Here is a 27,876-nt window from a genome sequence, read left to right as displayed (position 1 = left end):
ATCTGCTTTTTTTCAAAGGTTTAAGAACTAGCCCCGCCTTAATGATACACAGTCTGAATTTCTGCTCCCAATAGTTGGAGCGACTGTTCCACTGTCAGTGTTGAAGGTTACCTCTTGCGTAGTGGGTAAACGGTGCGGGGAGGAGACGGATATCTCGCTGCTCTCACACGTAGGCTACACGCCATCAAAGAGGCTGAATTAAGATAGCCTGAATCTTAAGTAAAATATTTAAGTAAAATAAAATAAAAAAGCTTGAGTAGGATTTTATAAAACAATGTTTTTGTGAAGAGCGTTCATCAGACCATATGGTAGTGCCTTTGGTGGCACAACTTCTCCTTTGCTTCTGAACAGCCAGAGTCGATGAACAATTTGAGAACTGTCAGCAAAATGTTCAAGCCAAACAGAGGACATCAAAAGCGGTGAATTTGGATATCGTTGGATTTAAAAGACGGATCCCTATAAGACCAGTGATTCAATCAAACTTATGGCGTGAAGGTAAGAGCATATCTTGCTCTGACACCTAAACACAGGTATAATTCTCATTAAATTGACACGGTGTCCACATTGAAGAGTAGACATAGGCTACCCGATGCCTGCACTATGAAGGAAAGTGTAGACTAGATCCAGTTGCTTAAAGTGATATTTCAAGATCATAATATAGTTATTCGGTTTTTTTTGCATGTAGTGAATGATTCTCCCACTTAAGTTTTCAATTAGCAACAATTTGCGCAAGCCTGAATTGTATAAATTGATGAGGTATTGAGTCATTTATTATGTTAGACCATATGCTGTATGGCAGTGATCGTTTCATGATCAACTAAATTATGTGCTCCAGGCTATAACATTTCACGCGTGAGTTTGCGTGCGTGCCTGCGTGCGTGCGCATTTATGTGTGTGTTTTTGCGAGCGTGCCTGCATGCATAAATATGTATGAGTCTGCTTGCTTAAGTTTGTGGTGTGTGTGTGTGTGCATACGTGCGTGCGTGCCTGCGAGCGCGCGCGTGCGTGCGTGTGTGTGTTTGTTTGAATGCTCTCTGCATCTATTTTTGTAGATTTAGGGATAATTTCTATGTAATATGTCACAGGTATAATACAGCATGAAAAGGTTGCCTGTTGGTCTTCTTCAAAGGCCTCGATGAAAGGACAAAGCAAACGGATGATTGTACACGCACTCACCACTAGTAAGCCATTTAAAGACTTATTGAATGTTTATGGTCTGCTCTGCTCCATAGATGGTGTGTGTGTCTGTGATCCTATGAAGGAACTGCCAGTTCTTCTCGTACAGCTTCTTGTTCCTATCAACAGCCTCTGAGAATAGCAGCACCATCTTCAGTATTTCTTAAATGTGTTGCCTTAGCATATAAACTATAAGTACATACATTATACAGTAGGATATCTCTAAATCAATGAGGGTTACACATGTAAGGGGTGTGTTTTGACTATACTCTATACTATACCATTTTTGTATTTGTATTTATTATCTACTAGCCAAGGCAGCAGCTACTCTTTCTGGGGTCAAGCAAAATTAAGGCAGTTATATCATTTACAATACATTTCACAACAGATTTCACTACAAGGTAAGTGTGTGCCCTCAGGCCGCTACTCTACTACCACATATCTACAACACAAAATCCATGTGTACATGTGTGTATAGTGCGTATGTTATTGTGTGTATGCATGTGGCTGTGCCTGTGTGTATGTCTCTTCACAGTCCCCACTGTTCCATAAGGTGTATTTTTATCTGTTTAAAAAAAATCAGATTTAGCTAAAACAGTGTTTTGTCCCTCACAAGTAAATGATTGGATGAGCAATGATGAAAATAAGGTGTGATCCACAGCCGGCAGTCGTACCGATAACCAAAGATGACAATGATGATAATAATTGTTATTTTCATTGTTGCTCATTTAACAATTCACTTTTTTTTTGCACAAAATGCCCACAAGCTTTTGGTACATATTTAAAACAATTACACAATTACTGAGAAATACCAATTAGCCTGAATGGTGGCAAAAATTAAAATGACTCAATACTCTCCAACTGCAGAGGAACATCCTTAAATGCAAACTGTGGAGAGACGGGCAGAAATGTACACACTGTGTGCTATAATTATTTAAGCCACGGAAAATAACAACCATTATCGCAGCTGAATTGCAGTGATTTTTGGTCTGATCAAGCTATGTTATGGTTCTTTTATGATTATTTCCGTTTGTGCTGTCCATTGCCTTGCTTACTGGCAGGTCGGAAGCTTATAGCTCCATACCATCTCAATACGATCCTCTCAGCTCTCTGGTTACTCTGTACTGTATCTCACTCTTGTGCTACTGATGGCAATCCAAGCTGCTGAAATTACCCTATAGACCCCAAACTCAGTCCTTGCCTCTGGGTGCACATTTTGTTTTTTTGCCCTAGCACTACACAGCTGATTCAAATAATCAAAGCTTGACGAGTTGGTTATTTGAATCAGCTGTGTAGTGCGGGGGGGGGGGGGGGGCAGGACTGAGTTTGGGAGACCCTGCGTATAGATGGCCTACCCTAGCTGTTTCTGAACGAGAATGATTCTACTTTTTAGAATCAATCTGGCTTTGTTTACATGCTTGAGTCATGGTTGGTTTGTTTGGAGGTAGACTGTAGGCTTCAGCAGATGTCCCCCTGACAGATAGCTAGCTGTCTCCCATTATTTATGAAGACCTCCATTGAATAGTTGAGACATCAACACACTTCTACTGTAGTCTGCCAATACACCATGGCTTATGTTTGCATACCTTCAGTTTCGATAACAACAACCTTCAAATAATAACACATTAAAGGCATAGTTTTCTGGTGTGGTAGTCATTATGCGACATTGAAAGCTCGTTACATTGGGGTTTTCACATATATGTCATTGAATTGTTTTGGAATTGGAATTTGTAACCAACAACTAGAATGATATTCCCACTTTGAGTCCCTTTTTCCGAGTGTGTCAACTGCCGGACATTTCTTGTGAGCAATAATCACTGAAAGGAAAGGAGATGGAGGAGGCAATTAAGTCCAAAAACCTATAAAAGATATGGTCCACTTATAATGGTGTAGATTACAGTCTTCTTGTGTATCTGTTCATTAAGGGGCTGTTGATGTCAACATAATGGAGGGGTGGAAAGTGTCTGACCAGGAATGAGCATGTTATGTATTTTACAGCATGTGTGATGTGTTCAGGCAAACCTGGGTTCAAATAGCATTTGTCTTCTTCCAAATTCAAAGTGTTTGATTGTCTGGAGTGCCAGTTGGGCAGGATTTGCACTTTTAGGCAAGCTTAATCAAGCACAGCTCAATTATTTTATAGAAAATGAATGTTATTTGAACTCAGGTCTGATGTACAGTATCCCTAGTATTTGTTGCTTCCAAAATACCATTTACTATATACTGTTTGGATAACACCCCTTCTTATTGAAACTTTTTGCATACTCCTCACATCCTCTCTCCTCGTATCCTTCTCTAAACCCATTGGAGGAGAAGGTCAGAGCGGAGGGACCTCTGTCTTTCTCGTCGAATGGGTTTTGAGAAGGAGACAAGGAGAGAAGAGAGAGGATGCGAGGAGTATGCAATTGAGATCTTCCCATGATAACCTTCCCTACTGTGCAAATGCCTGTATAAACCTTCAGATGGCCCTTGGTCCCTTTGAACTCTTATCCTAAGCTGATCAAAACGTCATACATCTGGCGTCACACTTGATTGAAATGTTTCCTGACAAACCTTATTTAAACAAATGGTCCATGGTGAAATCCTCGCCTTATCGTAAGCAAGCACTCTTGGTTATTTTGGGTGCTTAGAAGTGGAGATCCTTTCTCCCCCTCTATCTCTCTCTCATCCACTGCAGGATTATAAAGCGACAATGCTCCCCTGTGAGACGTTTAACTCCTTTAGTCACAGTCAGGCTAAATTGTCAAAGCTCTCTCCACACACATATGCACACACGCACACGCGTGCGCACAACCGTGCACACACATTAATGTGGATGTCCTCTATGGTTACTTCTGCATGGCAAGATGAAGTATCACAGGTACAGCAGTGGTGCGTGGGTAAAATCACCAGGGAAGGCAAGCCAGGAAAAAATTCCATATTGAAACCTACAGTATGTGTTGTGATAATTGTTGTTTGCTCTATAACCTGTTAGTTCATATGCTGTGACACCATTATGTATACAGTTGAAGTCGGAAGTTTACATACACTTAGGTTGGAGTCATTAAAACTTGTTTTTTAACCACTCCACAGATTTCTTGTTAACAAACTATAGTTTTGGCAAGTCAGTTAGGACATCTTTGTGCATGACACAAGTAATTTTTCCAAGAATTGTTTACAGACAGATTATTTCACTTATAATTCACTGTATCACAATTCCAGTGGGTCAAACATGTACATACACTAAGTTGACTGTACCTTTAAACAGCTTGGAAAATTCCAGAAAATAATGTCATGGCTTCTGATTTACATATTTTTTTTTAATTTCACCTTTATTTAACCAGGTAGGCTAGTTGAGAACAAGTTCTCATTTGCAACTGCGACCTGGCCAAGATAAAGCAAAACAGTTCGACACATACAACAGCACAGAGTTACACATGGAATAAACAAACATACAATTAATAATACAGTAGAAAAATCTATATACAGCATGTGCAAATGAGGTAGGATAAGAGAGGTAAGGCAATAAATAGGCCATGGTGGCAAAGTAATTACAATATAGCAATTAAACACTGGAATGGTAGGATGTGCAGAAGATGAATGTGATAGGCTAATTGACATCATTTGAGTCAATTGGAGGTGTACCTGTGGATGTATTTCAAGGCCTACCTTCAAACTCAGTGCCTCTTTGCTTGATATCATGGGAAAATAAAAAGAAATTAGCAAGACCTCAGAAAAAAATTGTAGACCTCCGCAAATCTGGTTCATCCTTCGGAGAAATTTCCAAACGCCTGAAGGTACCACGTTCATCTGTACAAACAATAGTACACGAGTATAAACACCATGGCACCACGCAGCCGTCATACCGCTCAGGAAGGAGACGCGTTCTGTCTCCTAGAGATGAACGTGGTTTGGTGTGAAAAAAGTGCAAATCAATCCCAGAACAACAGCAAAGGACCTTGTGAAGATGCTGGAGGAAACAGGTACAAAAGTATCTATATCCACAGTCAAACGAGTCCTATATCGACATAACCTGAAAGGCCGCTCAGCAAGGAAGAAGCCACTGCTCCAAAACCGAAATAAAAAAGCCAGACTACAGTTTGCAACTGCACATGGGGACAAAGATTGTACTTTTTGGAGAAATGTCCTCTGGTCTGATGAAACAAAAAAAGAGCTGTTTGGCCATAATGACCATTGTTATGTTTGGAGGAAAAGGGGGAGGATTGCTAGCCAAAGAACACCATCCCAACCGTGAAGCACAGGGTGGCAGCATCATGTTGTGTGGGTGCTTTGCTGCAGGAGGGACTGGTGGACTTCACAAAATAGATGGCATCATGAGGAAGGAAAATTATGTGGATATAGTGAAGCAACATCTCAATACATTGATCAGGAAGTTAAAGCTTGGTCGCAAATGGGTCTTCCAAATGGAAAATGACCCCAAGCATACTTACAAAGTTGTGGCAAAATGACTTAAGGACAACAAAGTCAAGGTATTAGAGTTGCCATCACAAAGCCCTGACCTCAATCCTATAGAAAATGTGTGGGCAGAACTGAAAAGCATGTGCGAGCAAGGAGGCCTACAAACCTGACTCAGTTACATCAGCTCTGTCAGGAGGAAAGGGCCAAAATTCACCCATCTTATTGTGGGAAGCTTGTGGAAGGCTACCCGAAACGTTTGACCCAAGTTAAGCAATTTAAAGGCAATCCTACCAAAAACGAATTGAGTGTATGTAAACTTCTGACCCACTGGGAATGTGATGAAAAAAATAAAAGCTGAGATAAATCATTTTCTCTACTATTGTTCTGAGATTTCACATTCTTAAAATAAAGTGGTGATCCTAACTGACCTGAGACAGGGAATTTTTACTAGGATTAAATGTCAGGAATTGTGAAAAACTGAGTTTAAATGTATTTGGTTAAGGTGTATGTAAACTTCCGACTTCAACTGTATATGCCAGTGCACAGGTAAAAGATGAACAAAAAGATACGTTAGGCTCCACAAGGAACTACCTACAGGTTCGAGACGATTGTCCAAATGACCGACTATTGTGCACAGATTGACAACGAGAGGGGGAAGAAAGGAAGAGCGAAAGAAAGAAAAGTGCTTGAGAGAGATGAAATCGCTCGACAATTATCTCAGTGTGCGACATGTTCAGTCAAAGGACCATTAACTGTGAATGTGGTACTAGATCTGGGCGGGTTCCCGTAGACATTTAGTCAGAAATACTAGCTTTAGATTAAGCCTTGGCGCAAACAGATGTTTGGGGACATTGACAGACGTGAGGTGTGTAGGGAACAACATTTACCCAGCGTTGAAGTGCAGAACCTCTCTTTTTGTGATTGTAGTCGAGAAACGTTTCAAGAAGATCTAAATGTTAGACTACACAGTGTGAGTGTGTATAGTTGAAATAGCTTTTGAATTGCAGTTTGATATTTTTCCCCAAACTGGTACAAAACCTTACTGTATATATATAACCTTCACTGTGGGCTTCGATATAGTAATGGTCCAATCAAATATGTTCTTACTAAAGGTTTACATCTGAAAATAGCATGTACCCATTTTTAACATAACGGGCATTCATTCAATAAAAGGTTTAGTGTTGTTAAATCAATAATATCTCTGTAATTACTTCTGTGTGTGATTCATAGTCTCTATAGGCTCTCCTTTCTTCATTTTGTCCTTGTTCTCTCTCAGATTGAACCTTCCCACACACAGCTGGAGTTTCAAGTTTGAAGTTTTAATGTCACACAGTGAAATGCCTTTCTTGCAAACTCAAAACCCAACAATGCAATAATCAATAACAATGTAATACTAGAAAAAAAGCACACGAGAAATAAGAACAAATATAAAGAACACAATAAGTAAGTAAGCATACTATATACAGGGTAGGGCTGACCCCGTTTAGTCGACTAGTCGACACATGATTTGCGCCTGTCCCAGTGGTCTAATCCATTACGGAGGCCATTGGGATGGCACAGTCCATCACTCTAAGACGTGATACTGAAATTGTATATGGTTATATTATGTAAAAATAATGGTGCAACACAAATAAATCAAATGTTATTTTAGAACAAATGAGCTTTCTCCCACGTTGGAGACGATCGCTGTCCGCGCTTCTGAAACATAGCCTTCAGTGCGCCGTAGAATTGGCACCTTTCCCTATGTGGCAACGTGCATAATATCAAAGTTAACCAGCATATTGGAATTGAGAACAATGCGGCGGAGGCAGCAGCAGCAGAGATGAGGAAACAGCCCTTGCCTTAGCCTAATTGTCTAAGAAAATTGAGTAGAGTGGAAACCCCAACTTAATTAGATCTATAATCAATAGCCTAACTGTTAAATGTGCCTGGCTTTATAAATCATCCATATATATCTACAGAAATAAGACAGATCCTGTTGCCTGTTTGGGTGATTGTTTAATAGCCTACTGATTCCATCAGCACCAAGCCTCGTGCAACGGAAGAATGTAGAATAAAGCAGTTTCACAGATTCGGTTGTTTTTAATCTTTGCTACGCTGTAATAAAGGCTTTACCATTTTTTTTTAGCTTTAGAACAGACTGGTATTACTTATAATTGATTTAGTGTTGTTTACACTGTTCCAAACCATATATATGTTTTTGTAATCTCACAGCACCTGTTTGTCACACATAATATCCACGCAGCTCTCGCTCCTATACCCTCCTTTTTCTTCATCTCCTTCTTATTGTTATTATTACAATTATTATTATGATCATCATTGTAATAATAAGTAATGTCGTTATCATTATTCGTTTTTTTTATAGTAGCCTTGTATAACCACCATCGAGCTATAGGCCTCTATAGGTATTAAGACTATAGGTAGTCTTAATACCATAACATCCTTAGGCCTATATTTCATTATATAGCCTACTGTATCTATCAATCAACCAGTAATTAATTAGTTCATGCCATCACACAGCATATGAGACATTCATGTTTTGAAATGCAATGAAGCATTTTAGTTTTAAAATTAAATAACAAAGGGAGCTGTGAATAATTCGCCCAAAACAAGAAATAAACTGCAATTCGCGAATGCATGCAACTGTTTTTAGTCTGCTGTAATAAAGGCTTTATATATTTAGATATTTTTTCGTTAAAACAGACTCTCTGGTACACTTATTTATTTAGTGTTTACACTGTTCCAAATGGTCAGAAAAAGTATAATATTGTAATCTAACAGTAACTGTTTGGCACATATAATGCTCACGCAATGCTTGATCCTATACCCTCCTTTATCTGGATCTCCAGTAGTTTCCACAACTAAGACAAATGTCTTCCACAGATCTGACTTCCCCTTTCCCTCCTGAGCAACCAGTAAACATTCGCCCATTTCGAGTTTCTTTGTCACGTCGTCCGCATCCATTTTGCTGTCACGTGTTACTGTGTTCGGAGTTTGTTATAACCAATTTATTGATCTGATTGTGATAGGCTGTAGGTCCGACCCTATTGGTCACATGCATGTGGTGCTTACATGTTTCACGTAAAGAGAGCAAGGGTTGGGGGAATAGGGATTTATTTTCCTAAACAAATTAGGGATTTGTAGGCATACTGTGTAAGAAACTAAATGGCTGAATGTACGTTGCAGCTTCAGCACAGACAGCGCAATAAACACTAGCTGTGCCGTGGTGCCTTTTCGCCACAGTAGGGAAGAAAGCGAGACAACGTGCACCAGTCACACTCAATGTCATTTTTTTTAACACTGTGTTACCATCGGGCTCTTTCTTGAGTTATTTGTGTTTCTTAATTATTTAATCAAACAGTGTGCTTAAAGCATCAGACAAGATCAGTGCATATGTAGTTGATTTTAGCCAAACACATAGGGTGTCTGTATATATACATGTGATAAAATAAGTTTAAACATTTCAACCAATCGATTAGTTGAAAGAACAGGATGACTCTTGGTCAACCCAGATTTTTTGGTCGGGGACATCCCTAATACAGGGCCAGTTCCAATACCATATTTGCTATGCGCAGGGATACTGGAGTGATGTACTGTAAGTAAATATGTATAGGGGTAAGATGACTAGGCGACAGGATATAAGATAAAGAGAGTAGCAACAGCTTGTATGTGAGTTGGTGTGTGTGTGGAGTTAGTATAAATGTACATGTAAGTGCATATTATGTGTGAGTGAGAAGATGGAGTGTGTGTGTGTGTGAGTGTGTAGGGCCCTGTGAGTGTGCATAGAGACAGTGCAAAATACTGGAATAAAAAGGTCAATAAAGACACAAGGTTAACTCAGATAGTCAGTGTAGCTATTTTGTTTAGATCTGAAAGACTACTAATGACCTTTTCGATATGAGGGACTACGCTGTTCAGTTTTTTTTGGTCTTTGGTGCGACTTGTGGAGAGCACCGTGACATCAAGCACAATTGCAAATCGGATTTTCTTCCAACATTGCAAGACAATTGAGTGAGTTTTGATGTACAAGTTGCAAGATGCAATGAATTTACCATAGCATGCTGGGTATTTATTGAATTTGCATTGGGGAAAGTAGAAAAAACATGGCAATGGGAAACTTTAGAAGTTAACAAAGGGAAAACCGTCTTAGAAAAGCTAAACTTGTAAAGGGAGATGTATTGTGGCAGCATGACTACGTACACGAATTAAACTCTTTAGTAATTTTTTAAAATAAAAATACATTATTCACAAACCCATGGCAAACATCTCAAACAGGTTGAATGCAACATTTGAAATAAATGTATGTCATGCTCTGTTGCTAGGGCTTTACCTACAAGCATGAGCTTCACCTGGGTCTCCTATGCAGACAGCTGAGTAGGAAAGTAGGCAAAGAACCTCACCAGAGACATGGCTTGTTGTTAGGAAAGAGCATCCCCACTACCTAATGAGGCAGTTGGAGGCTTGTTAACGTCCCCCTTCTCTGCTTCCTCCAACAGGCAGATGCTCCACAGCTTCCCACATTACTTTATTTGAGTAGCTAGTTGCTAACATCAGTAGAACAACTACCTGGTTTCTATTATATTCTGACAGCATGTCTGGGCATGCCTAAAGTTAGGATTGTTTTTAGAAGGTTATTGGTTCCCAATGCTTACGTTGCAGTTTATGGATGGACATATAATCTATTGAGTCAGTTCAACTGGTGTGAACTTTGTTGTCTTCTTGAACCCATCTGGAGGTTGGTAAATATTTAATTAGTAGGATTCTATCAAAAGTGCAGGCCTTTTATTCTTATATTGTCTTCTCACAAATATGGTCAACATACCATTTCAGCTGTCAGTGTATTGGAATGTTTACTGGCCTTTACTGGGCACACTTTGTATCAATCGTAAGTAATGTAAAGCATTGATATGAGCATTTTCCTTCCTCAGTGTTTGCAGCATTCACCAGTGTTAGCAACTCAAACAGGTAAACAAACAATTGCCCTAGCTCTAAAATATGTGACACGCAAATCTCTTCCATAAACATTTTACAGGGTGATGAAGTGCTACTTCATGTTCAAGATATCAAAGGGAGGTTTGTTGATGTTATGCAACTGTCATTCGAATCACCCCCTCAAACATCCCCTTAAACAGTTACTCACCCATATCTGACCACCTGTACACAGGAATGCCTCTTGGCTCCGAATCAATTTGTGAGCCACACGCTTTTGGACCTTGGAAGAGCGTCATTGAAATTGCAGGTCGTACTTTAGTTGGAGCCTGAGAAATGCTGAATTATTATCCCTGTCCTTGTGGCTATCGGGGCCCCACTGTTTTAGAAAACGTTACGGTGAATTCATTTTGGAACTGGAACAGCTTCTATTAATTTATGAACTCAATCAATTCTCTATTGTTGAACATTTTTCCTTTAAAAAAATTTTTATATCTGGGAAAAGTTCCAAACAGAAATAGATTCACATTTAGAGGGCAAGGATGGTAATTATTCTTAGGGATGTAACTATTGAAGGAAATAATTGCAGTAAGAAGATAAAGAAGAAGATAAAGGGAAGAGACACTAAGTGCTACTGTATGCAGGCCAGGGAGGGCTTTCTCTTCTCTGCACGGTAGAGGTGCAATAACCCTGCTTAGAAAATGGCTAAATGATGACTACCTACCCAAAGCATGTCAGTAGGCAGTCAGACCGAGGCAAAATGGGTATATGATGACTATATAGGACAAGGACGGACTGGAACCAGAAATCAACCCGGGCATTTCTAACACACTGGACCATTTTATTACTTGAGGCCCCCACATCGTTATATTTTTTTCATTCTGCTGAGAAAAAAAAAAAAGATCAGCCCATATGGCATTTGCCCTAAATGCCCTGCAGCCAATCCGTTTCTGTGAAAAAAGACTGCGTTCTGTGTTTGTTTATGCTGTACTGTGAACTTCAAATGTGCATGGGTCAAAGTGTACGGAGGCTTCCCTCTCCACATTACCTACAATACTTATGTGTCAGTAGGTACTTGGACCGTGACAACAGATGCCAATCGAGGATTCACAGCCTGTAATTGGCTAGTTGCCATCAATGATTTCAACCAAGCATCAAAGAGGCCTGCGGCAGATAGAAAACAAATTAAAATAGCTGCTATCACCGAATAAGATCGAACACTTTTACTCCAGATTGACAGAGGTGGTATCTACTGGAGGTTTCTCCCAGTCTCTCACACACACACACACACACACACACACACATTCCAATCATCATCTTCCATCTAACCTTCAGTCAGCTGTGCTGCTATGGGAGTATGACGTAGGCTATGCAGGGAGTATTGATGCTTGTGGCTAGATGGGGGTTGTTGAGTGTTCATCCAGGTCTGCACTTCAGGGCAGGTCACCTACTCATGGATGATGGAAGTGAGGGTTATAAGGTCAGCTTATGATTGGATATGGAGTCATTTGATGTCATACAATGCCAGAGAGAAGACACTAATAACCTCTCAGTGAGCTGGCAGAAAGGGAGATAATAGGCTATTGTGTAATGTGTGTTTCTTATAAAAGGGTTTCAGCAATACAGTTCAATCGAATGTATGATATTGTATCTCTGTGGTTTCCAGCCTGTGTTTTTGAATAATTCTGTAAATCCATGGATTGTCAATAGTCATGTCTGACTTGGCTTATTCATTTGAGCTCCTAGTGGAGCGTAAAGGCCTCAATATCTGGTTATATCTTGACACAATACAAACTCCACTAGTTTCACCTGTGTGACCTGCAGGAGTATCCCTCTGACTTCAACTTCTTAGCACACCCCGAGCTCGATGTGTATCTCAAACTGTGTATACGATTGGGAGATAGCTAGCCGTTATCTCGCAACTTGGGATAAAGCGTACGTGATGCACAACAGGTATAACGATAAGGCTGGTACAGCCCCAGTGAGCACTGCATGGACAACCACTTCCAACACAAGCTTTCAGGACCGCAGTGAGAACAATCTCACATAAATAAAGAATTGGAGCGGGCAATAAATGAGCTCAGACAGCACAGGGCATCTGCAGGGTAAAGGCACAGGCCTGTGTCCCCGGGGCAATGCTTTCAGATAGGCAGGAGGCAGGAGCATGTGACGAAGGGAGCGAGAGAGGGAGATAGAAAACCACTAAAGAAAGTTCCTCACGTACAGTGCGCACCGTCGTAGTCACAGACGGCATTCACACAGACACGAATGCACGCACATGCACACACATTCGCAAAAAGAAAAATGCAGACACACGCATAGAGAGAGAGATAAAGACAATCATGTAAATGCGCATTCATCAATAATGTATTTTAGCTGACACACACATACACACACGCACACACACAAACACATAGCTCTTGTAATTAAAGCTGAATATGTAAATTCTCTCCCTTTTTTTCTTTGTGTCCATTTCAGGGCCCGTTCTCGGCCTTCGTCACTCACAGCTAATGGATGTCCTCACACAGTATGCCTACAATGAGAGTTTCTGGGACAATGGGAATGGGAGCTTCAATGACACGGAGAGTGGGCAGAAGCACCCGTACAATTACTATGCCATGCTCCTGACGCTGCTCATCCTCGTCATTGTCTTTGGCAATGTGTTGGTGTGCATGGCCGTGTCCAGGGAGAAGGCTCTCCAGTCCACCACCAATTACCTGATCGTCAGCCTGGCTGTGGCTGACCTGCTGGTGGCCACCTTGGTTATGCCCTGGGTGGTCTATCTAGAGGTAGGTTACCTACACCCCCACCCATGCTCTGTCATTGGCAGAAAGGCTTGAAGCTAAAGATACAGTGTTGTTTTTTACCCTGTGGTTGCCGGAGGTAGGCTACCTGTACAGCCAGGCACCTTTGTCATTTCCTAAAAGGCTTAAAGGTGAAGTGTAGTTTACTTTTCCATGAAGTTTTCACAGCAAATTGCGTACACAATCATAGCTGAAGCAAAACAAACACACACAACGGGTTGTTTGATTACACTTATGCCAATCAGGGTTTCTTTTACCCATCCTCTTTGATTTTGCCCTTGCATTGACCCTCCCACTCAGTCCTCCAAAATGAAAACAAATCATAACGGCCACATTGTTGATCTGAAAAAGAATACATTCAAAGTACTTCTTTATTAATGGTCTGGTTACGGAACGACTTTCCCAAGGTGTCTGTCATTGAAGCATTTAGCATTATGCAAACAGAGGCCTAATTGTTTTGACAAGAAATTGTAAATGAAAGGATAAAGACAATAGCTATAATTGCTGGAACGATGTGAATGCAATGTGTGTCTGTTTTCATTGTGTATCTTCTCCACATAACTGGTTAAAGATATTAATTTGAACAAAATTAATTCTAAATACGTTTAAAAATATATTTTAAAAAAAAGTACTACATGGCTTTAAAGTGCATGAGAAAAAAAAATACACGCCATCACGTTTTATGATGCCAATTTACCACGTGATAAAATATTCAATTTGAAATCCATCAAACAGTTTTTCCCTGTCAACAAGAAATGATCTTGTAGGTAATTATGGTTTCATGCAATGTAACTGTGGAATTGAATAGATAAGACTTAAGATGGCATCAGCATTAAATTGTGGGAAATAGCGTTGCATATTAGAACTGACAGTTTAACGAGTCACTCAATAAAAAAGTAATCACTCTAGCAAATAGGCTGTAATGTTGATACTGTAGACAGGAGGTCAGATAATTAAGTTTGAGCAAAGTGAGGAAATTAATAAATTCACATCATGAAAATAAAGGGCCGCTGTACCTACGAAGCTATCTAGCTTAGTATGTGGAGCAGCAGCACTGGCAATGTCAAAATGTAAAACGTGTGTACTCATTCCCCAGCTACACTGTAGCTAGGCTAGACAACATCGGTGAATTATTATGTATTATTTTGTGATGTGACTTTTAAAACTGTCTTGTGTGATCTAGGTGTGTGCTGTGAAGAACCGCATAAGGTTGAATCAATGCCCAGTGACATTTGCGATGTAAAGCAGCAGAACGGTAGCCTTGGGCAGCAACACAATCAACCTCATTCAAGCAAATCAATTGAGAGCAGGACGTTGAACAGGTTTAAGATGTTATTTTTGACCATGGTCTTTGGCCAGTGAAATGAGAGGCCATCCAAGACTGCAGTGAAATAATCATCCTGTGTGTGTATCAATGAGCCTGCCTCCTGATTACCAGGGCTATCAAATTACACTACAATCTATAGTCTGTCATGTGCTTTGGAGAGAAACTGTGACTCGATCTCTTCGTCTAGCGTCGAAGAAAACCAGAATGATTCTCCTGTGTTTATATGGTGTACTTTCATTTTACATTAAAACATTTTGTTTTGTCATTTAGCAGATGCTCTTATCCAGAGCGACTTACAGGAGCAATTAGGGTGACGTGCCTTGCTCAAGGGCACATAGGCAGATTTTTCACCTAGTCGTCTCAGGGATTCGAACCTTCGGGTACTGGCCCAAAGCTCTAAACCGCTAGGCTACTTCTGACAAAAGGTTGAGAAATGCCACATACAGTAGGCTAACTCGTTACACAACCTTTCCACAGTGACCCTCAGCTCTTTTCAAACAGGCCTCTCAATTGTGTTACAAAGGATACCAAGTTTAAGGTCATGTGTCAATTAGTACACTCTTAACAAGAAGTTAAGGATATAACGAATGAGCTTTGCAGGTTTGTTGTGCACGAATCCCATTCATTTTGTCTTACAGACTAATAGTAGCATAACCAGCCTTTGGAAATGGCACAAATTAAAATATCGGCCTCTTACACAGTAGGCTGCAGCTTGGCAACATTATAAGGGCTTATTGTTAACATGAGAATAAGCACTGCCTTCAAGTGAAATGGGTGGATTTGCGTTGGTTTGGATGATTCACACTCTTGAAACATTCGATTTCTAGCGGAGAAAAGAGATGTTATGTAGGATTATGCTTTGACACAACAAAAATAAGCACATCGATCTCTTGCTATTACAATGTCATGTTCGGATTATCGTCCCTCTCCCAGGAAACCATTGCAATTTGCTGCGAGACCATTATTGTATTTTTTTCATTTTGGTGGTGAGATCTTGTTCAGGTTCAGGTAGTCCAATAACAAGCCGTGGTAATGTGCTTGTCACAGTCTGCTGCAGGAGCACTGTTGCCCTTTCTTGCTAAATGCTAAATTTGCATTAATTATGAATACATTTTGCCTTCATTCGACCATGCCAAATGTGGTATATTGAGAGCCTCTTCTTGGCATATGCTAGATGACCTTAGGTCTTGAGATGTTTATTGGCTTTGATGAGCAGCTGGGAGAGATGCTTAGCCTCTCTCCTCCCAGCCAGCCTCCCAGTATGTTAAACAAAGTGTCTGTGCAGATAGCAAATTAAATGTTGGCATTTCTGAGAAAGTGTGATATCTAATGTACAATCTCGACGCAAAATGAGAAAAACAAAACACCAGGACCAAATGAGAAAATATGTATCGGGCCGTAGTCGGCATTAACATAGCAATTGGGTTTCTTGCCGTGTTGCATTTACCATGTCACCAATGTCAGGGCAGCCCTCCGCTAACATCATGGTGGCGGTAGATGTATGTTTCCAATAAGCCCTTACCATGATCCATGATGTCTATGGGTGTTAGCCATGAGCTCCATTCCCACGAGTTAGGGAGGAGTGTTAATAGCCTGATGTGTGGAGCCTGGTATAGAGGAGCTTTCATTAGGCTTGTCAGATCATTCTTTAATCACTGGCAGGGCGGCAGACAGACAACCAGGAGCAAAGACATAACCCTCTTCAAGCCTGAGCTTGGCATAATTAATAATACACTGCCTCAGAACAGAGATTAATCAGACAGGTCTCTATGAGCCCAGCTTCGCAGCTCTTTCTGTTTTAAAAAAAAAAAGAAAGAAAAAAGGTGAGATGCGGATAACTCTGGGCTTGACGACTCCAATAAAATTCAGTGAGAAACTGAGTGAGAAGCAAAGGACCACTCTCAGTAGTGGTGTAGGGGAAACGAGGATCTGCCACGATGGGCGGGCTTCGAAGCGCACTGTCAGTCATGCGGGGATGTTATCTAGTAGCTACACCATGGGAGCCCTGTTCTTGTGGAGAGTGGAGGTGGTTTGTTAATAAGAATGGGTTCTCTCTGTTGTGAGTGGAAGGGTGTGTGTTTGTAACCAGAGGACGAAGCGAAGCAAACCTCTCGCTAAAATATGTCCAAAATAAGGCCAATGCGTTTCTATGGGCTTATTTTGGGCCTAAGCTTGTCGCCTCTCTTCCCTCCTTTGGGACAACAACTCCCATGGTTAGGGCGGAGACGTGCGTCTCGTCATTATACACACATCTCTAGTGTAAATGGCAAGGTGCACCCCACAGAAGGAGCGAAGGAGACGAGACTAAAAAGACAACATGAGAACAAGCGGACATGAACGCTCATGAAAAAATACAAAAACACGAGATTCTTGCGATACAGGTATTTGGAATATTGCGCAAAAACATAAATTAGAATTAATAATGGGTAACTGGGCATTTTTATACATGTCCCTAAGCATTATGGGATATTAATTGCTTAACTAACTCATTAACCACACCTGTGTGGAAGCACCTGCTTTCAATGTACTTTTTGTCCTTCATTTACTCAAGTGTTTTCTTCATTTTGGCAGTTCTCTCTCTCTTTCTGTACATACATACATACATAGATACATACAGTGCATTCGGACAGTATTCAGACCCCTTGACTTTTTCCACATTTTCTTACATTACAGCCTTATTCTAAAATTGATTAAATTGTTAGTTTTTTTCCTCATCAATCTACACACAATACTCCGTAATGACAAAGCAAAAACAGGTTTTTAGAAATTTTTGCAAATATATTACAAATAAAAAACAGAAATATCACATTTACCTAAGTATTCAGACCCTTTACTCAGTACTTTGTTGAAGCACCTTTGGCAGCGATTACATCCTCAAGTCTTTTTGGGTATGACGCAGCAAGCTTGGCACACCTGTATTTGGGGAGTTTCTCCCATTCCTCTCTGCAGATTCTCTCAAGCTCTGTCAGGTTGGATGGGGAGCGTCGCTGCACAGCTATTTTCAGGTCTCTCCAGAGATGTTAGATTGGGTTCATGTCTGGGCTCTGGCTGGGCCACTCAAGGACATTCAGAGACTTGTCCCGAAGCCACTCCTGCGTTGTCTTGGCTGTGTGCTTAGGGTCATTGTCCTGTTGGAAGGTGAACCTTGGCTCCAGTCTGAGGTCCTTATACAGACAGGTGTGTGATTTTCCAAATCATGTCCAGTCAATGGGATTTACCACAGACTCCAATCAAGTTGTAGAAACACAGATGGTCAATTTAAACAGGATGCACCTGAGCTCTATTTTGAGTCTCATAGCAAAGAGTCTGAATACATTTCCCAAAATTTCTATAAACCTGTTTTCAATGTGTAATTATGGGGTATTGTGTGTGAGGAAAAATGAGTCTGTAAAATGTTTTATTTAATACATTTTAGAATAAGGCTGTAACGTAACAAAATGTGGAAAAAGGGAATTGATCTCATTCCAAAATCAAGGGCATTAATATGGAGTTTGCTGCTATAACAGCCTCCACTCTTCTTGGAAGGCTTTCCACTAGATGTTGGAACATTGCTGCAAGGACTTGCTTTCATTCAGCTACAAGACTATTAATGAGGTTGTGCACTGATGTTGGGCGATTAGGCCTGGCTCACAGTCGGCGTTCCAATTCATCCCAAAGGTGTTCGACGGGGTTGAGGTCAGAGCTCTGTGCAGACCAGTCAAGTTCTTCCACACCGATCTCGACAAACCATTTCTGTATGGATCTCGCTTCGTTCATAGGGACATTGTCATGCTGAAACAGGAAAGGGCCTTCCCCCAGTTATTGCCACACAGTTGGAAACAGAATTGTCTACAATGTCATTGTATGCTGTAGCGTTAAGATTTCCCTTCACTGCCGAGCCCGAACCATGAAAAACAGCCTCAGACCATTATTCCTCCTCCACCAAACTTTACAATTGGCACCAATGTTCCCTCTCGCGCAGTAGCCCGAGACTGTCGCGCAGCTTCCTCCGGGATTGCTGTGCAGAAATATCAGCCCACAGAGACAAGCACGAGATTGAACTTCACTCTACTTTCTAGAGCAGTGGTCACCAACTGGTTGATCTCCAAGGCATTCCTGGTCGATCATCAAACATTTCTGTAAAAAACCCAATGATAAAGCCTTGTGTTCCTATTTTTTTTTGTCTCAGGCTGTTGGCGGTAGGTGCACCTGATTCAGCTGCCCTGCATCCCGGGTAGGCGAACTGTTGCCATTTCTAACCATTTCATGTATCTGAAGGTACAAACTCTGCCTTCCCGGAGGGCCTAGAGAGCAAATCAAGCGCACTATAGACCTATAGCTGGCCAATCGGATGGCTGAGATGACCGTGTCTGTAGTAACGTAGCAGGCATGACAGAAAGCTACAATGAAGTTGATACTGTGATATTTCTAAACTTTAAAACCATGACTGGAGAGAGACTGTCAATGAATACAACAAAGAGATGTAGTTTTTACGAATGAGTTCATGTTTAACTTCTTACTCAGCATTGTCAACACTTTGTATTCATAAACCATAAAATGTGTGTTCTTCCTTTTTCCATGAGTAGGAAAGTAGGCTTGCGTTGTTATTATTATTAGCTCTTTTTTAATTAATATCGAGGAATATTTCACTTTCTCTGTTCATAGGAGTAACAAAATGAATTTGTGCATGAGGCAGAAATAATGAGGTGCGACTCGAGTTTCGCCATCAGCTGGAAGACGGTGACCCTTTTTGGCCAGTGTCAGTGGAGGAAAGGGAGAGCGGAGGGATGTCGAGAGGCAAACCCTCAGTCTGCTGCTCTCTCCCTCCGCTGAGACTGACCATCAGATGCATGCACCATCAGCCCAATAAAATAAAAATACACTGAACTGTTCCATACACACAAAAAGCGTATTTCTCTCAGATTTTGTGCACAAATTTGTTTACATTCCTGTTAGTGAGCATTTCTCCTTTGCCAAGATAATCCATCCACCAGACAGGTGTGGCATATCAAAAAGCTGATCAAACAGCATGATCATTACGCACCTTGTGCTGGGGACAATAAAAGGCCACTTTAAAATGTGCAGTTGTGTCACACAACCCGATGCCACGAATGTCTCAAGTTTTGAGGGAGCATGCTGACTGCAGGAATGTCCACCAGAGCTGTTTGTAAAGGGGTTTCTTGCATCAAACAACAACATTTTCAGTCACCTCCTTGTCAGAAGGACAAGTGGTTAAAGAGGTTAATGTCAAGCCCTGCAAGTTTTTCAAAAGTGTCATGGAATGTAGGCCTACATTGAACACCACACATTGGCTGCAACTCTAGGCTGAATGAGAGAACAGCTACTTCCATGTTAAAATGCTATGCAATGGATTTTCTCCATTGTATTTGACGGAAGGCCACTCGGGTAGGTCTACGTTATGATCGAATAGCCACAGTAGCCAACTTAAAGCGGGTGCTTTCAAGTTCAAGTTTGCGCTCAGCGGACCTGAAATTTGCTCAATGCCGAAAAAAATGAAAGGCAGTATTGGTTGGTACTATGCATTGGGGCAGGTGGCATTATCCTGGCATCTACCAAACCCAGATTCGTCCGTCAGACTGCCAGATGGTGAAGTGTGATTCATCACTCCAGAGAACGCGTTTCCACTGCTCCAGCCAACACTTGGCATTGCGCATGGTGATCTTAGGCTTGTGTGCGGCTGCTCGGCCATGGAAACCCATTTCATGAAGCTCCCAACGAACAGTTCTTGTGCTGATGTTGCTTCCAGAGGCAGTTAGGGAGTGTTGCAGACGAGTTTTACGCGCTACGCGCTTCAGGTCTCGGCGGTCCTGTTCTGTGAGCTTGTGTGGCCTTCCACTTCGCAGCTGAGCCGCTGTTGCTCCTAGAAGTTTCCACTTAACAATAACAGCATTAACAGTTGACCGGGGCAGATCTAGTACAGCAGAAATTTGACAAACTGACTTGTTGGAAAGGTGGTATCCTATGACGGTGCCACGTTGAAAGTCACTGAGCTCTTCATTAAGTCCATTGTACTACCAATGTTTGTCTATGGAGATGTTATACACCTGTCAGCAACATGTGTTGCTGAATTAGCCACATCCACTAATTTGAAGGGGTGTCCACATACTTTTGTAGTGTACATACACTCAGTGGCCAGTTTATTAAGTATATCAGCCCGTTCACGAAAATGGTTTGCTCTTACAGACAATGAGTCATGTGGCTTGCTATATAAAGCAGGCAGCCACACGTCAAGGCATTCAGTTACTGTTCGAATGAACTAAGCGACTTTGAGCCTGTTATGATCGTCGGTGCCAGCTGCACTGGTTCCATTATTTCAGCCAGCATCCTCTGCTTTTCACAGTGTCAAGGGAGAGAATCATGCAAGAAACCAAAAACATCTAGTCAGCGGCAGTCCTGTGGGCCGAAAGTAGAATGACAAGAGTCATGCAAGCTAACAGGCGGGCCACAGACAGACAAATAACGGCGCAGCACAACAGTAGTGTGCAGGATGGCATCTCGGGACGCACAACTCGCCGGTCCTTGTCACGAGTGGGCTATTGCAGCAGACAACCACACCGGGTTTTACCCTTATCATCTAAAAACAAGAAGACGCGGCTCCAGTGGGCATTGCGATCACCAACACTGGACAGTTGAGGAGTGGAAAAACATTGCCTTGTCTGACAAATCCCGTTTTCTGTGCATCATGTTGATTGCAGAGTCAGGATTTGGAGTCCCTAACCTCATCCTGCCTGGGGGTAACAATAGGGGCTGGTGGCGGGGGTGTAATGGTGTGGGGAATGTTTTCCTGGCACACGTTAGGTCCCTTGATAGCAATTGAGCAACGTTTAAAATGTCACAGCGTATCTGAAAATAGCATCCATTCCAAAAGGATTCAGGCTGTTCAAATCTAATTTTACTTGTCACATGCTTTGTTAACAACAGATGTAGACTAACTGTGAAATGCTTACTTACGGGCCCTTCCCAACAATGCAGAAAAAAATAGTAAAGAAAATGGTATTTTCAGATGGATACACTGCTGCCATAAAGGGATGCACGTGATTGGCAATGATGTTCAGATACCCTGTGGCATTCAAACGTTACTCCACTTTAATCAAGGGGTCCAATGTGTGTGCCCTGAAAACACACCTCACACCATCATACCACCACCACCAGCCTGCATTGTTGACTCACAGCATGATGGATGCATGTGCTCATGTGGTTTTCTCTATACCCTTGTCCTCCCATCAGCGTGAAGCAGCAGGAACAAAGGATTCATCAGACCAGGCAATGTTTTTCCAATTCTCCAGTGTCCAGTGTTTTCGTTCCTGAGCCCACTGCAACCGCAGTTTCTTGTTTTCCGCTGAAAGAAGTGGAACTCTACGGTTATCGGCTGCCATTCATATCAAGGTACGACGAGTGGGCGTTCTTTTATGGGTCATTAGGCACCAATGTTGTACTGGACTGTCAGTTAACTAACTGTAGCCCGTCTGTTGCTCTGCCCAATTCGTGTCAGCCTCCTTTCTCCTTTTTCATCAATGACCCGTTTTCAACCACTAGCCTGCCGCTGGCTGGATTACCTTTGGGTGGTGGACCATTCTTGATACAAACGGGAAACTGTTGAGCATGAAAAACACAGCAGAGTTGCAGTTCTTGACACACTCAAACCGGTGCGCCTGGCACCTAATACCATACCTCGTTCAAAGGCACTTTAATATTTTGTGTTAACCATTCACCCTCAATGGCACACCTATACAATCCATGTCTCAGTTGTCTCAAAGGTTAAAAATCCTTCTTTAACCTGTCTCCTCCCCTTCAGCTACACTGATTTGAAGTGGATTTAACAGGTGTCATCAATAAGGGATAATAGCTTTCACCTGGATTCACCTGGTTAGTCTATGCTGTGGAAAGAACAGTGTACACTCAGTGTATACATTATCTACTGTATACACCGTTTTTTGATTGATTCTGATATAAGTGACAGGGAAATTGTGGTTAATGGAGCAGGTATTGGAAGATTCATGAGAACAGATGAAAATAGAAGACAATCTATTTAGGAACATGTAAGGTGGGATTTTTAGTGTGTGACTGAACTGCAACTGAAAAACAGTCAGTGTTTGCGCCAGTGCTTGAGGGTGATTAAACTGTTGTCTCTAAATGTTGGAACATCTTTCTTTCAGGTGGTGGGAGAGTGGAGGTTTAGTAAAATCCACTGTGACATCTTTGTCACCCTAGATGTCATGATGTGCACTGCAAGCATCCTCAATCTCTGTGCCATCAGCATTGATCGGTAAGTGCTCATGAAATTGTTGAATCTTGACTGAATGCAGGTGCCATTGTGGATTTGCAGTGAATATCTTGAGATTGAAAATCTTTAAGAAAATTCAGTTGCGTCTGGGCCTAAAAGGCCTACTTGCGAACCCATCTGGTACTTTTAATTGAATACCAATTCCATTATTTATGGACTATGCAGTATGCCACTTTCATTTTGCATGATTTTCCACTTCACTGATTTTTGTGTCACTCAAATGCCTGTACAGAACAAATATTCACCTTGGTTATGTGAATACTTAGCTCAGAGGTAATTTAAATATTTATTGAAGTGATTTGTATTTAAATACAAAATGTCTGTACATTTAGTATGTATGGAGAATATCTTTGAGTTGTTTATACTGCAGAGGCTTATTTTAGGTTGTTAAGATAAGACTCATGCATGTTTCATAATTAAATCTGTACTATTGAATAAAGAGTACCCTTAAATCTAGAGTCCTTAATTGAAACAATAACAAAAGTGGCCAACCGCCTCTGTTGTGGTAAACAGCTGATGGATGGGCCTGGAAAAATGTAACCACTGTCAAATTCATAGACAGAGCTATGGATGCAAGGACTGTCCATCCAAAATTATAGTTTTAACCATGTTTTGAGGCTATATATAGTGTTTGTTTACACTTACATTGTTTACAAACATTGGAGTAAAACAAGCCTATAGTTTGGGTTCTGTTTCCTGAATAGCCTTTATGCACCTGTTACGCTAAATCATCTCAGAGTTTACCCACCTTTTTTTTCTACCCCCACATCCCTGATGTCCCTACTAAGAGAATATAGAGACAGGTGTTTGCTGTCACTCCACGTCTAGTCTGCACAGTTGAAAAGCCATATTCAAATGTGGCATAACGTGTGTGTACTTGTGCAATCGGATCATGTCTGGCAGTTTGTCTAACCCTACGGTGTTTGTCCCTTGTCTTTCCTCACCCTCTGCTTCCTTCCACGACAGATACACAGCAGTCGCCATGCCCATGCTGTACAACACGCGCTACAGCTCCAGAAGACGAGTCACTGTTATGATCTCGGTGGTGTGGGTTCTGTCCTTTGCGATATCATGCCCCCTGTTGTTCGGCCTAAATAACACAGGTAATAGCAGGAACTCTGGGCTACCTTGCTCTGTTGCACTGTGCTCTTTGCCGTTGCTCAGTGCTTCCACAGTATTTCAGCTTTTATGGGACTAAGGAGTAGACTCCGTATGACAATGATAGGTGATACTAAATTGTATGACTGCTGTGAATGAGGCGAACAGTGTGGTGGTTAGTTTGAATGCTCCTTTTTCATACACATTGTGTATTCATCCAAAACGACCCTTTTAGGCGTTATGCACTGTACTGACCAACTCAGTGGCCTTGTGCTTAGTGTCCACATTGAGATTGAAAGGTTGAGTGATTTGATCCTCGGCCTTAGTCATACTAAAGCCTGTATAAATGGGACCCGATTGCGTCTCAGCTTGGCACTCAGAATTAAGGAGGTACATTGGGGATAAGACTCTGCAATAGACTAGCGTCCTGTCCAGGGGTTGTACTTGTACATCAAGCTGCGTCATGCTACAGAGAATGGCTCCTGCTCCAATGAGCTGTTCCTGCTCGCTCGTGCAAGGCTACTGGTTTGACTGGTATTGTTGTTGTCTGTATTGACCGGCGCGTCATTTTGTTTTCCTCCCTAGCGACTCGCGACGAGTCCCTGTGCATCATCGCCAATCCGGCCTTTGTGGTGTACTCCTCCATTGTGTCCTTCTACATTCCCTTCATCATCACTCTGCTGGTCTACGTGCAGATTTATGTGGTGCTTCGCAAGCGGCGGAAACGGGTGAACACAAAGCGCTCGTGTCAAGGGACAGGCGACCACGACACAGGCACCACGTTAAAGGTGACTAGGCTGCATATGGTGTTTTAAAAAAAATGGAAGTGCTTGACACACTTAGGAGAGACAATTCAATTAAATCCATTGTCAACAACGTGTCATGTGTTTTTGGAGAATTGAAGTCAAAAATGAGGAAGCTAAACATTGTCCATAAAGTGCTTGCTATTCCCGGGGGGGGGGGGGGGGGGGGGGGGGCAAGAAAAACACAGTAGATAGAATTCTAGCCAGGATTGAAAAGGACACAAGCGAATTATCCTAAGGCGTTTTAAGAGGGTTCTCTTCGCGTATTGAGATTATTAGCAACATTTTCTGCTGTAATTGGTCATTTCACATGACAAATCCCACTTGGCCATTGTTCATTGGCCTACTAGATTGGCAGGAGAGCTGAAATGCAACAGTAATTATGATGTACCTTTTCGTGACCTTTTCCTTTTCTGGATATTGATTTTAGTGACATTAATGCGGATCAATACAGGAAAAGAAGCCGTGTTTCTCTACATTGCTCATGTACATGCATACCTTTTGTCTTGGTGTGGGGAAGGGAGAGGGCAAATAAAATACATTCAGAACGTACTAGGCAATTGCAAGGCAAATAGTCCTCATCACTTTTATACTGTGAGTCAATAAACTATTTCTGAAACAATATTGTCAGTTTAAGTCCGTGACTTTTTATTTCTGCTCTATTGAGTGTTATGGACGTAATGACTCGAATGGGAATCAAATAACGGCGTACACTCAATAGAATTACAATTGGTTTTGTTTATTGTTAATTGTTCTTTAGAATTGTGCCCTCTCAAAGAGCGACTCGGAGACCATTTGGTGCCTGTGCAGTGACTGTGTGCTAGCTTCTCTCCCCTTGTTGTTGTTTCAGGAGAAGTGCAGTCACCCAGGAGATGTGAGGCTGTGCACTGTGATTGTGAAACCTAATGGGAACTTTCCTGTCAACAAGAAAAAAGTGGTGTGTCAAGTATTTGTTGTGCTATTTTTACAGAGTAACTCTCAGAAGGGAATGTCTTTACTTTCAAAGGCAGTTAACAAGGTGTCACCTCTATTGTTCCCATTTCTCCCTGTAAGCAAGCTATAGAAGTTACTGCTACATTACTACTACTACTGCTGCTGCTACTGCTGCTACTACTACCACTACTACTACTACTACCGTTTAACATTGTTGTTGATCTCTGTCAGCAGATCTTCATCAAAGAGGTGGCCCACGAAGGGGACGACATAGAGTTGGACGAGATTACCAACTGCAACCCTCAGAAACAGAAGAATGTGGACAATGCCACCGCCACGCCTGTCAGCCACCAGCTCCTCCCGTCAACCAAGGCCAACGCCAGCCCCACCTCCGTGCCCCCCTCCCCGCCTGAGAGCTCCATCAAAGTGGAGAAGAACGGCGACTCGAAGGACATACTGGCAGAAGTGCCCAAAGTGGCTAAAGCGTTTCAGACCGAGGCCTTACCCAACGGCAAAACCCAGACATCTATCAAGCAGCAGCCCACTCTCATGAGTAAGAGAAAGATCTCCCAACAGAAGGAAAAGAAAGCCACTCAAATGTTAGCCATAGTCCTGGGTAAGTTGTTAACATGAATACCACTTTGAATGTTTGAAAGTACTGTTGAACTTTTCAGGAGAGAGGAGGGATACAGAGACATTGGGGTAAAGTTAATTTTACTTTCACACATCATAAGCGATAAGACAACTCAATAAAATGTAGCTGATATCTTTATTTTACTAACTGTAGTTTTCTGATGGCCTGTATAGATATATTGTATTCACTTAGTAATCCTTAACTTGAAAATAGCTTACAGGCAGAAAGTCAGACAAGGAAACATTTTTAATTTTCATTGATGAGAAATACATATTTATCAAGTTTATCTTCAGGACACTGTTCAATGTTCACATCAATCCAGTAACATGGTACTAGCTGGTTTCTTCGATCTTTTCACATTTTGTCTTCTCTCTCTCTCTCTCTCTTTTCAGGTGTATTTATCATATGCTGGCTACCTTTTTTCATCACTCATATATTGAACACCCACTGCACCACATGCAAGGTTCCTGCGGAGATGTATAATGCTTTCACGTGGCTGGGGTATGTGAACAGCGCGGTGAACCCCATCATATACACCACTTTCAATATAGAGTTCAGAAAAGCTTTCATCAAGATCCTGCATTGCTAAGGTTGGCATTTGAGAAGGGAGCTGGAATGAAGAAAAGCGTCACTTATAGCCTACTAAAATATACCTCATCCACGTGAGGACAGCGCACATGACCATTCATCTCGGTGATGATCTTTGACAAATGGAGAGACTGAGTAAATGGCACACATGAAGTCTTGGGGACTTTTGTGGATTATTTGGTGGACTCATGTTCTCCCACATGAATGTATATCGAGGAGTAACATCTTTATCAATGAACTGTTTCTTGGAAATGTCATATTGGTCTTAACCATCATGCTTGTCACTTAAGAGCCATCCATGTAAAGAAATGTAATGAAAACACAAGAAGATGTTTTAAAAAAATACTAAAGCAAGCCAGCTATTTAATCTGTGTATATGATGTCTTTTGATAATGGCTGAATCCCGCAAAGAACAACTAGATATCAACAAATCAGTGTTCATCTCAGTATTAAACCTGATAATATTAAACTGGTCATCCATGAGCTCTGCATCTTTAAACCACCCACAGAATGGAATGTGTGTTACATAGAGATTAAACATTTTGACTCATAGTTTTCTCACTGGTCCGCTTGGCAAGAGAGGCAGCCACACATTTGTGATAAATTGAAATATTATGAATAATAGTATGATTATTATTACTATTATTGTTATTATTATACAAAAACCCTCTACAGCCACCACTGGTGAATTGCTCCTATCTGGCTTGGAAGGACCATGAATAAGGTTTTTGTACAATTATTATTTACATTTCCTGTAGATGCTTTTTATAAACACATTCTATGTGATTATATGCCTGCAATGAAAATGTGATGCATGTTACATTGCTCCTTTACATGAATTCTCATGAAATGTAAGTTTAAAAAAAAGTGAATATGTCCAATAAATTGAGTTATGAGACATG

The 27,876-nt window shown here is 41.4% G+C and overlaps 1 protein-coding gene across 2 annotated transcripts; it reads left to right on the top strand.

Annotated features, from left to right (window-relative positions):
- Window positions 1–27,876, top strand: drd2a (dopamine receptor D2a). 2 transcript variants are annotated; one of them, XM_029714446.1, is made up of 8 exons: window positions 1–495; window positions 12,982–13,292; window positions 22,791–22,900; window positions 23,885–24,021; window positions 24,602–24,804; window positions 25,670–25,756; window positions 25,984–26,368; window positions 26,779–27,876. In XM_029714446.1, the coding sequence occupies exons 2-8, from the start codon at window positions 13,014–13,016 to the stop codon at window positions 26,973–26,975; spliced, it is 1,398 nt and encodes a 465-aa protein (XP_029570306.1). In that variant the 5' UTR covers window positions 1–495; window positions 12,982–13,013; the 3' UTR covers window positions 26,976–27,876. The 2 variants fall into 2 exon arrangements, with proteins under 2 accessions (XP_029570306.1, XP_029570305.1); XM_029714445.1 differs by lacking the exon at window positions 1–495 and adding an exon at window positions 1,092–1,181.

Source organism: Salmo trutta, chromosome 26, assembly GCF_901001165.1.
Source record: "Salmo trutta chromosome 26, fSalTru1.1, whole genome shotgun sequence".
In the NCBI taxonomy this organism is placed as follows: Eukaryota; Metazoa; Chordata; class Actinopteri; order Salmoniformes; family Salmonidae; genus Salmo; species Salmo trutta.
This window is presented reverse-complemented; position numbering and strand designations above follow the sequence as displayed.